This window comes from Mustela nivalis (genome assembly GCF_964662115.1).
Source record: "Mustela nivalis genome assembly, chromosome: 16".
NCBI classification, from domain to species: Eukaryota; Metazoa; Chordata; class Mammalia; order Carnivora; family Mustelidae; genus Mustela; species Mustela nivalis.
Window position 1 is genome coordinate 44,560,244 of NC_139035.1, and position 11,173 is coordinate 44,571,416.

The window sequence follows — 11,173 nt, forward strand, 5'->3', positions numbered from 1 at the left end:
TCTGGTCTTGAGCCACACAAACAAGACAATCACAATTACTCCATCAAAGACAGATTGGGGTTGATTTTCCTGAACTCCTGTTAGAAAGTTAGTACAGCACCTCAACCCCTCTGACAGTGTCATTTGACCTTACCAATTCCCATATGTCTTATCCCATCCCTCAAAGACAGCCCTTGGTTAAGTAGGTAACCAATTTGTAGAAAATCCTCTAGAGGGAACATGACAAAACAAGAATCTCTCTTTCCATAACATCATCTTGGAATAACGTCAGCTGGTGGGTCAGCGGTTCCCCATTGCGCGTCCTGTGCCCACACTGTATTGGGCATTAATAAGGACGTTGAGTGAAGAAATATTAAGGATTTACTTCCCTTGTCACGGTGGCAGACTGGGATCACATGCAACTCATTCCCTGGGGCATGAAAATCATTTGGGTATCAGCACAGAATGCAGCCGATCTATTCAGTCATCTCTCAAATGCGCCATTGTTCTGTTTTAGGGGTTCAGCTAGTAAAATGTGGGCAGAAACACAAACACCCCTATCTTTAATGGGGAGGAAATGTCCTTCTGAGGTGGGAAAAAGCAACATTCCAGTATCTACCAGTCATGGAAATGATGTGACAGGCGTTTATTTGCTCACTATGTATAAAACAATACTGCAGGCATTACAGGGGACACAAAGAGGAATAAAACACAGTCTTTACCCTTAGGAGTCCACAAGCTAGTTAGCGGGATAAACAAATATATCCACAGCAACCATGCAAACAACAAAACAACATACATACAAAAGCATGTTCTGTATGTCCAGAACCTATAGGAATTGAGCAAAAGGTACAAGGTGAAATGCACATTTCCCTTCGACAACGTATTTCTTGAGGTTTTATTTTCAAAAGACTGTTTTTGAGAAGTACATGTACTGCAGGAAGTAAGACGGAGAACAGAAGAATAGAGAAATAAAAGGAGGTGCTGGCAAGGTGGACAGAGCAAAACCAAATTTAAAAACCAGAATGGATTTTTGTTTAAATCCACGTTTCCCTCAAAAACCACTTCCAAGGCTGAAGAACTAAACATACAAAAATCAGTGACAACATTTCAGACTAAACTACACACACAGCAAATCTTAGAGGTAATTATGTCTTTTCTTTTAAAGGTAGGCAGGATTACCTACACCTTTTCACAGTGGGCTGCCCTGTGCCATGGGAAACAGATCATCCAGGAGGACAAGATTAGGAAGGGAAAGGCTGTGAAGGGAAAGATGCAAAGAGCCATCGCTTTGGGGAGACAAGGAGGGTCTTCCTCCCAGGGAACAGGAGGTAGCAAAATCAGCAAAGAGGGGCCAGGTGCCCTAAATGTCAGGGACTAGAAAGGGGAATAAGAAGCTGGAGTAGGCAGGGTCATGTTATACTCAGTCCAATCAGAGAGTCTCCCACTGAAGTCAATTACAGCTCCATAGTTGGGCTATGACTCATTTGTAACAAAATCTCTCCACTGCCAGGGTGCATTTTATATTCTCATGGCCAGGTCAGAAAAGAACAAGGAGGGAATCACAGAAGCAGAACTGGACTGGGGAGTTTAGAGACGCGGGGCTGAATCTGCCTCCAGCTCAAAACTGCTCAGTCCCACATTCCATCCTTCTGTCCTTCTGCTCCTCTTTTTCTTCCCCCAACCCACCATGCTCCAACCTCCTATTCCAGTGCTCACCAACTACATACACACACACACACTCAAACAGCCACTTGCATTTAGCACTAAGTATATGCCTGCGCTAAGTGCTTTAAAGTAGATCATCTCTAAATGTCACAACAACTTTGGGATATAGACATTAGCACTCCCTTTTTATGTATGTATGTATTTAGATACAATTCACCCTCTTAAAGTGTATAATTCAGTCTTTTTTAGCATATTCACAAAGCTGTGCACCCATCACCACAACCTAGTTCTGGAACATTTTCATTCTCCAAAATGAAATCCCACACCATTAGCAGTCACTCCGCATTTTCCTCTCTCCTCATTCGCTGGCAATCACTAACAGACCTTCTATCTTTATGATTTGCCTATTCTGGGCATTTCACACAGATGGAATCATCCGATACACAGCATTTCATACCACTACCATTTCACATAGGAGGAAGCCAAGACTCAACGAGGTTGAGCAACTTGCCCAAGGCACACAGTGAATAAGAGGCTGAACTACAAGAGGAAACCCAGTCTGATTCCAATGCTTGTGTGTGCTTTTCAACCACTATCAAATCGCTTCCATACAGGAAGAAAATTGAGAGAGAAAGCGAAAGTTTCCAACCTGCTTGGGGTCATGAAAGTCAGACTTAAGAACCACAATTACAGCACCATCCCCACTGAGGTTACATCGAAGAGTCAAATCTGATCAGGGCGAACTACTTTCAAGAAAGCACACCTTATCCCAGTCTCCAGCTGTTTCACCCCACAACCTGACGTCCCACCACGCAGCCCCAGGAAGAAGGCAGCTCCGTGAAACCAGGCTTTAAACAATCACCTCTCTCCCCAATTTTCTGTCTCTCCCCCGTGTCTCTGCCACTTAATTACCCATACTGATTTCCGTCTAAAGAGTCCAAGAAAAATGTCTATTTCAAATAAGCGTACTACTGCCCTCCCTCTTCTTTTAAAGTCTGGCAACCAGTTAAACTAAGCAGTTTGCTAACCAAAAGCAAAAAGCTATAAAAACCTAAGAATTGTAAGTCCCATGAAATGCCTATAATCTAGCCATACCTTAGCTCTCTGCCATTTTTCTGCCTTAGTTATTGCCTAAGTATATGACTGACATCAGACTGTCCCTTTCTAGAGGACCAACTTAGGTCTTCCTCGTCCTTTTCATCCTTCCAACAGAAACAAATAACAGGTGCACTGCAATGATGATAATTCTTTTTTCTTTTTTTTTTTTTAAGATTTTATTTATTTATTTGAGAGAGAGAGAGTGAGAGAGCACGAGAAGGAAGAGGGTCAGAGGGAGCAGCAGAGTCCCCGCTGAGCAGGGAGCCTGATGCGGGACTCAATCCTGAGACTCTGGGATCATGACCTGGGCTGGAGGCAGTCGCTTAAGCAACTGAGCCACCCAGGTGCCCACTTTTTTCTTTCTTAAGAGAAAAGTATAGATGGGAAAGACTGATTCCCACCAGCCTAAAGCCACAGTCAATGTCTTTATTTGACTCTTTTTGTCCTCTATACCAGATACTTAAATGTTTACTGAATAACTATGGAATAGTATGACCCACCTATAATACCTACACAGCACAGTAACAGGCACTATGCTAAACATGCACAGTACCATATATTAACTCCCAACAACCCTAAGGGCAAGCATTACTGTTAGAATCCCTGGGGCTAGAAGAGGAAAGGGGCACAGCTGTGCCCAAGGTCATCCAGTCACGAAGGAGTGGAAACAGGACTGAAAAAATGCAGCACAGAGGACAGCATTCCAACTCCACACATTTGAGTCATTCCAACGTCTTCCTATGTTTATGATCTGCTACAACAGCTAAGAAATCTGTTGGATCACAAAATAAGAAAAATACTTTACAAAGTGCTACTTTGTAACACTCCATTCTGACTTTTTTCAAAGAACTTCTCAAAACCTTTATCTCATTACTTCTGAAGCCTCTGACAGAGGAAATTAACAGATAAAGGGGCTCTCATCCCCCTGGAGTTTGGTGAAAAGAAGCCAACGATCTGGGCGGCAGAGGAGGAATGGAATTTTTACTTGTAATTCAGTCTGCTTTGCACAGGGCAGGCAAAGGTACTTTTTAGCTCCTAAAACATCATGCACATTATATACTCTCTAAACTGCCTCCGAAGAATACAAAACTGTCAAAATTAAGGCGCCTTTAGCTGAGCCTTTAGCTCAGGTCATGATCCCAGGGCTCCTGGGATCGAGCCCTGCATCAGGCTTCCTGTTCAGCAGGAAGTATGTTTCTCCCTCTCCCACTCCTCTTGCTTGTGTTCCGTCTCTCACTATCTCTTTCTCTGTCAAATAAATAAATATCTTAAAAAAGAAAGAAAGAAAGAACGAAATGGGCAAAGGAAAAAAAGAACTGGTGATTGCCAGAGAAGAGGTGGGTAGGGGTTGGGTAAAATAGATAAAGGGAATTAAAGAAAGTTTTTTTGAGTGTTCCTGCTCTTAATATTCCAAGTTCCTATTCAGAAACCAACATTCGCAAAAGAAAGTTGAGACAGCCTCTGAATGAACTTGACCTTGCAGAGATAGTCTGTAAAAGGAGAAAACAAGAGCTAGTTGTCTTCTAAGGAGAGTTTCTACTTTCCAACACAGTGACCTGAACAGCTGAAAAAATGGCATTCCCCAAATATACATAATAAGTGCCACCTCACTAATTTTCCCTGATATCAGCTCATTTTCACCTCCAAAGACAAAACTGTCCATACTGAAAGGAATGGAAGCATTTTATGGAACAAAATCAAATTGTTCTCAGTCCAGTCATCAGCACGCTACCCTGGTTTTTATTTCAGATGGACAGACTCCAGAGGGTGAAGAGAATTAGTTAAATACAATACGCAAAGATTAGTTCATGATGCAGTCAACTAGAAAAGCCAATGAGACAAAATACAAAGGGTACATTTGTCTTTCTTAACTTGTCTTTTAAAGAATAAAAATAAGAGCACGTCAAAGTGCCTTGAAAACCTCCATCTCTCTGATTTTTTTTTCAGTAGTGATTCTAAAATAAATAGTTGTTTTAAAGTAACAGCAATAGAGGACTCTTCTAGGTAAGCTGTAAGAAAAACTTGTGAGCAGGGAAGCTGCTGGAAAGCACTGCTGGGGGGAGAGGTGAAAGTACAAATTCTGAGGATCATCTCCGACAACATCAGCCCGTCTTTCCAGTTCTCGGATAGCCTCTATAGGTCTGTTTTCAGAACAGCAAATCTCTGGGCATACAACGCCAAAACCACCCCTCCAGAAACGCTATCGTGCTATTCCTCCCATGCTTATTACATCCAGGCCAACTAAATGGAACAGTATTGTTTAAGATCATATCAAAATCTTGCTATCTTACTTTGATCACCATTTCTGGAGTCTCAGACAACTTTAAGATATCAAACAGGCAACTTTGGAATTGCAGGACCCAACACAAACTCTGAAGACTTCAACAATTCACTCTGTCCTGAGCCTCTTGTTCAAGTGTGTTATCGGCATCTAAATGTGTGCTTCGGGGCACCTGGGTGGCTCAATCGTTGGGTGTCTGCCTTCCGCTCAGGTCATGATCCCAGGGTCCTGGGATCGAGCCCCGCATCCGGCTCCCTGCCTGGCGGGAAGCCTGCTTCTCCTTCTCCCACTGCCACTGCTTGTGTTCCTGCTCTTGCTGTCTCTCTCTCTCTGTCAAATAAATAAAATCTTTAATATTAAAATAAATGTGTGCTTCCCAAAGTGTGTTTGTAGACCATTTGCAACAGAACCCCCAGTGGCATTCCATGTTTAGATCCTCAGGATCCACCCAGAAGACCTAGGCTATCTGTGGGGTAGAGCATGAGACATTTTTAATACTAATTTGGTTTCAGTGCACATTTAAGTTTGAGAGTCACTAAGTTAAATCCCCCGACTTATTTGCTATGTTGGCCCCAGGGTACTTGCCCACATGGGATGCCAGTCCCTTCTGCCTTCCAATCTATTTCCTAATTAGACGCAATACTTAACAAACCCTCCGGTTCCCCCACCAACAGCAGTTGAAGAGGAAGCGAGAAATCAGTAAAGATCAAAGCCCCTGCAGGATTTTCAGTGCTTCGGGGACTCCAGCACACCCCGGGGAGAATCAGGCAAGAACGCTCAGCACCGCCACCACCAACAAACCCGACCCCTTCCCTCTCGAACTTCTTCACCAGAAGCACGAGCAACCGCTGGCACCCCTCAGACAGCTACTTGCTTCAGCGATCCAGCCCCGTTTAGAGTACAGTCCTACTTCTTCACAGACTTGCCACGCGATTGGTGCAAAAGCACTGCACATAATCACACACGCGCGCACAACACACACAATCCACGCCAGCTCCCTGGCCTCCTCCGGCTCCCGGGGCTCCCCGCCTGCTGCTCTTCCTCTGCCTGCCCACTCCTCCATCCCTAGGCGGGTCTCCGACCCCGGCGGCCCACCCCCAACTCGGAACGACCCTCCCCGTTCCCCCCGGGGACCCAGGCCCCTGCGCACCGCCCCGCTGGCCCGGCGCCCCGCAGCCCGCTCCCGGAGCTCCGCGCGCCCCTCGCCCACCCCCGCCCCGAGCGATGCCCGCCCACGGCCTCGCCGAACCAGACGGCCCAGGCCCGGGGGCCCCGCCACGCCGCCCCGCTCCCACTTTCCGCCCCTTCCCGGCCTGTTCTGCAGGGACAGGGGTGCGGTCCGCCCTCCAGCCGGCCCCTCCAGCCCCGTCTCCGCCGCCGCTGCCCTCCTTACCCGCCTGCAGCCCGGGCTCGGCGACGTCGCCGGCAGGGCCGCGCTCGGCCCCGCCGCCGCCGCCGCCCGTGGGGGAGGAGGGACAACTGTGGCTGTGGGAGCACTTGATGTCGCGGAAGAACTTCTGGGTTTCGCGCAGGTTCTGCCGCAGACGTCCCAGGTAGCGGCGGTAGCGGCCGAAGCCCCGGCACAGCTCGCGGATCATTCCGCCGCCGCCCGGGCCGGGACCCGAGACGGGCTCGCTCCCCCACGGCACCCCGTCGCCCTCCATCTCTCCAGCCTCCTCTGTCCGGCCGGCTCGGTCCCCGGCCTGCTGGCCCCCGCTTCCCTGCTCCCCGCCCCCCTCCCCACCCCCAGCGCTTCGGGGGAGGAGGAATCCGCCTCCCGACGCCCCCGCCTGCAGTCGGCCGGGCTTCCAACCTCCGTCACCGCCGCTGAAAACAAACCAACCCGCAGTGCGCCGCCAGCGGAACCTTTGTCTCCACTCTCCGGGAGAGTGAGGGAAGGATCACTGGGTCGCGCCGGTCCCTTTGCGAGGTCTCCTGGGACTTGTAGTCTGGGCGGGCCGAGCTCGGAGACCTGGAGATGGTGAATGGGGCTGATTCCCCGTGGACCCTCACCGGTTCTTGTTATCACACGCTCTCCTCATTTCAAAACGTGTTCCCGCGCCCTGCATGGAGACGAGAGAGGGGAGGCTGCAGAATTCGGCGTCAGTAGAAGTGGGGTGTCTTACTGAAATCAGAGTAAAAGATTTCAGTAGCAAAGAGAAGGAAGGAAACAAGACGGAGGCCAGTAATACCTCCATGGCTGCCCTAAATGGTTCTCACTTTCCGGATACAGTAGATACTGGGGAATTTGCTGAAAATACCCTAGAAATAGGGAAACGTTCCTGTTTGTATTGCGTCCCCTTCTTCTGACTTAACTTCTCCAGGTGTGGAAAAAGGGGGATGTGAAAGGGTTCTTAAAGAGCTTTAAGCTGAAGTTCTTTGGTTTCTGGAAGTCAAGAGACTGGGCTGGGTAAGGGGAAGTTGAGGTTTGCAGCTTTTCAAACCAGTTCTGATTATCTTAACTTGGCTTCTGCTAATATAGGCTTTTATTGACACAGACTGCCACGGAGCCCTGGGCACAGTTAGGAAAAACACAAAACCGAACAACCACCTCTTTTTCGCCTGCTGCTTTCTCCTTTCTTCTTCATGCACAGTGCCCTCCTTTCTTGCTTGCTGTAGGAAAACCCCATCTTTCATCCAGGCCACACCTGTGCTCCAACAGGGTGGATGGCATAGGTTGAATTTAAGAAGAGTCTTGAGTTTGACCCTGAATTCCTCTGATGTCTGGTCTTGGACCTACAAAGCAAGGGGTTAGACTAGTTGATCTTCAAGCCCTTTTGACTCTAAATTTTTATAAGTCTTGTTTGAAAATGTTTGCTTCTGTCTCCCAGCCTCTCATTCCTTGAGTGCAAGTGCTTTTAGCAAAGCAATGTCATGATAATTGGGCTAATTCAATGTAAAACATGAAGGCATTGCATTTTCCAGGGGCTTTTAGGTTCTTATAAAAAGGGGTCACCGTTTCACATGAGTCTCTGCTTGGTAAGTGGGTGTGAAAGACCGCAGGTCAGGAAGGAGCCTCAAATTCTTTCTCATGTCCTCCCTCCTTTTTAAACTTGCTCATACATTCTCCACTGGCCACTCCTCATTTCTCAAGAACTCCATGCAACTCCTAAAAGGCTCCGTAAAACACGAATGAAAATGCAAAATGGAAAGTTTAGTAAAAGATAGTTGATACTGTTTAAAAGAAGTAGCTGCAGGGGTGCCTGGCTGGTGTACTTGGTTGAGCACCCAACTCTGGCTCAGGTCATGATCTCAGGATCCTGGGATCGAGCCCCACATCGGGCTCCGCACTCCACAGTCTGCTTGAGATTCTCTCTCTCCTTGTTCCTCTGACCCTCCTGCGTGGAAGTCATCAGGGAGAGCATTATGTCAAGTAAAGGCCATGGAGCTCATTCTTTTATTTATTTATATGTATTTTTTTTTTACGTAGGGCCTGAACTCGGAACCCTGAGATGGAGACCTGAGTTGAGACAAAGAGTCAGTTAACTGACTGAGCCACCCACATGCCCCTGCTCATTCTTTAAAAAACTATTCACTAGCACTTTATTTTTAAAATAAGTAATATAAGACTGTAGTATAAAGTGCACAAGCTAAAAGGTTATACAGGGAAAACTAAGTCTTTCTTCTCCTTCCTGTCTCCCAGTCATCTAGTTCTCCCAGAAGGTAACCCCGTTGCAGATATAAGAATGTACCTTTAAACTCTATTGAGAGCATACTATTCTGCCCTTACAGACTCTTTCACACTAGAATATAAAGATCTGCCTCCTTCTTTTTAGCTGTATAATATGCTACCATGTGGATTGGTATGGTTTATTTAACAAGTTCTCTGCTGACTGGCGTGCAGTCCTCTGCTGTCTGGGTGGCTCATTTGGTTAAGCAACTGCTTTCAGCTCAGGTCATGATCCCAGAGTCCTGGCATGGAGCCCCGCATCAGGCTCCCTGCTCCACAGGAAGCCTGCTTCTCCCTCTCCCACTCCCCCTGCTTGTGTATCCTCTCTCTTTGTCAAATAAATAAATAACTTAAAAAAAAAAAAAAAGCCTCCATCTTTCTCCAGGACTCTGGAATCTATTCCCACATTGGGCTCCCAGGAGGGAGGCTGCTTCCCCCTGTTCCTGTGCTCCTCTCCCTGCTTGTGCTCTCATCCTCGGTCAAATAAATAAATAAAATGTAAAAAAAAAAAAAAAAAAAGTCCCCTACTGATGGGTCTGTTGGTTTTTTGAAGTCTTTTGCTACTACAAACAATGCTACCATAAGGAAACTTACACATACATAATTCAGAAATTTGAATATGTGTAGGTCTCATCTCTATTTCTGCTTTGCTGAGGAAAGCCATCCTTTGTTTCCTGCTACTTAAAATATTAAATACGCAAAAGTCAGTGAACTCTTCCTAAATCCCAGTCAGCTACACGTAAAAACACGTATTTTATTCAAATATCTAAGTATAAACGGAAGAGAATAAAGATTTGAGTGGTATCAAGAGAGAACTTAGGTTAGAATAGGAAAACACTCGTCAAAAGTGAGGAGAGTTAGGGCAGTTAATGAGGACGAGCACACAGATCTACTTTTGTTCCCTCTTACAGCACCACAAAAATGACAGTAGTGGGTTTTTTAAGCGTGAACCCACAATAATGAGAAGAGCCAGTAGGAAAAACAAAAACAAAAAAAGAGAGAAGGTAGAAAGCAAACGGACATGCGTTAACAAAATTAACCTGCAGAAACCTGAACCTTAAATCCAAAGTGGAAAAAGCTGAGGCCCAACCTGATTTGTACCTGCTCAGTCCCTCAAGTCTCTAGACTTGGTGGCAGTGGCTCCCCGCACCCCCTCTCCCCGCACCTCTGCTGCCCACCAGAGAGGTACAGGACAGCAAACATTTTCAAACAAGACTTATAAAAATTTAGAGTCAAAAGGGCTTGAAGATCAACTAGTCTAACCCCTTGCTTCGTAGGTCCAAGACCAGACATCAGAGGAATTCAGGTGGTACCCTGGGCAGGGATTAAAATAAGAATTTCGAGAGCTGTTCAAGATGGCCAGGTTACCTCTCCCTAATTCAATGGCTGCGTCCTTCCTCTAAAAGAAGACTGAAGAATTTATTCTCCAGAGAGGGTCGAAGAGGTATCTCTGTGTCATCAGTGGGAGATAACTGGATTTATGGATACTGGATGCTCAGATCCCCAGGCCTCTTCCTCCATTCGATTCCTACGTCTCTGGCTACCGGACGTTTACCTTCGAGAGAGGAAATGCGACGTGTCTTCTTCAAGGACTCTGACCAACCCAAGAGGGATAGCCCAAAGATACTGACATCAGAACAGAGACTGGGGCACCTGGGTGGCTCAGTCGGTTGAGCGTCTGCTTTCAGCTCTGGTCGTGATCCTGGGGTCCTGGGATCCGGCTCTGAATCTGGCTCTGCATCTGGCTCCCTGCTCGGTGGGGAGCCTGCTTATCCCTCTCCTCCCAGCTCCTGCTCGCTCTTGCTATCTCTGTCTCTGTTTCTCAAATAAATAATAAGATCTTTTAAAAAAAATAATAGTAAAAAATTTCAAGTCCCACATTGGGCTCTCTGCTCAGCAGGGAGTTTGCTTCCCGCTCTCTCTCTCTGCCTGCCTCTCTGCCTGCGCGTGATCTTGGTCTCTGGTCAAATAAATAAATAAAATCTTTAAAAAAAAAAAGAAGAAGAAGAAGAAGAAGTAAAAAAATAAATAAAATAAAGAACAGATTTATTTTTATTTTTATTTATTTATTTTGGCAGAGAGAGATCACAAGTAGGCAGAGAGGCAGGCAGAGAGAGAGGAGGAAGCAGGCTCCCTGCTCAGCAGAGAGCCCGATGGGGGGCTCGATCTCAGGACCCTGAGACCATGACCTGAGCTGAAGGCAGAGGCTTTAACCCACTGAGCCACCCAGGCACCCAAGAACAGATTTTTTAATTGAGATATAATTGACATTAAAGTTTATATTAGTTTCAGGTATACAACATAATGATTCAATATTTGTACATATTCAACATAAGTCTAGTTAACGTCCACTACCATACCTAAAGAATTTTTTCTTGTGATGAGAACTTTTGAGACTTACTCTCTTAGCAACTATCAAATATGTGATACAGTATTATTAGCCCCAGTCACCATGCTGCAGGTGACATCCCCGTGAC

At 46.4% G+C, this 11,173-nt stretch overlaps 1 protein-coding gene across 2 annotated transcripts in view; it reads right to left on the reverse strand.

Annotated features, from left to right (window-relative positions):
• DSTYK (dual serine/threonine and tyrosine protein kinase) overlaps nt 1-6,892 on the reverse strand; it is a 49,031-nt gene extending 42,139 nt beyond the window's left edge. For both annotated transcript variants that reach the window (XR_014304135.1, XM_082703895.1), the window contains exon 1: nt 6,420-6,892. Coding sequence is in view for 1 of the 2 variants with exons in the window: in XM_082703895.1 (XP_082560021.1) it covers nt 6,420-6,690 (271 nt within the window). In the remaining variant the exon portion in view is untranslated. The remainder of the gene's footprint in view (nt 1-6,419) is intronic.
• Nucleotides 6,893-11,173: the final 4,281 nt, after the last annotated feature.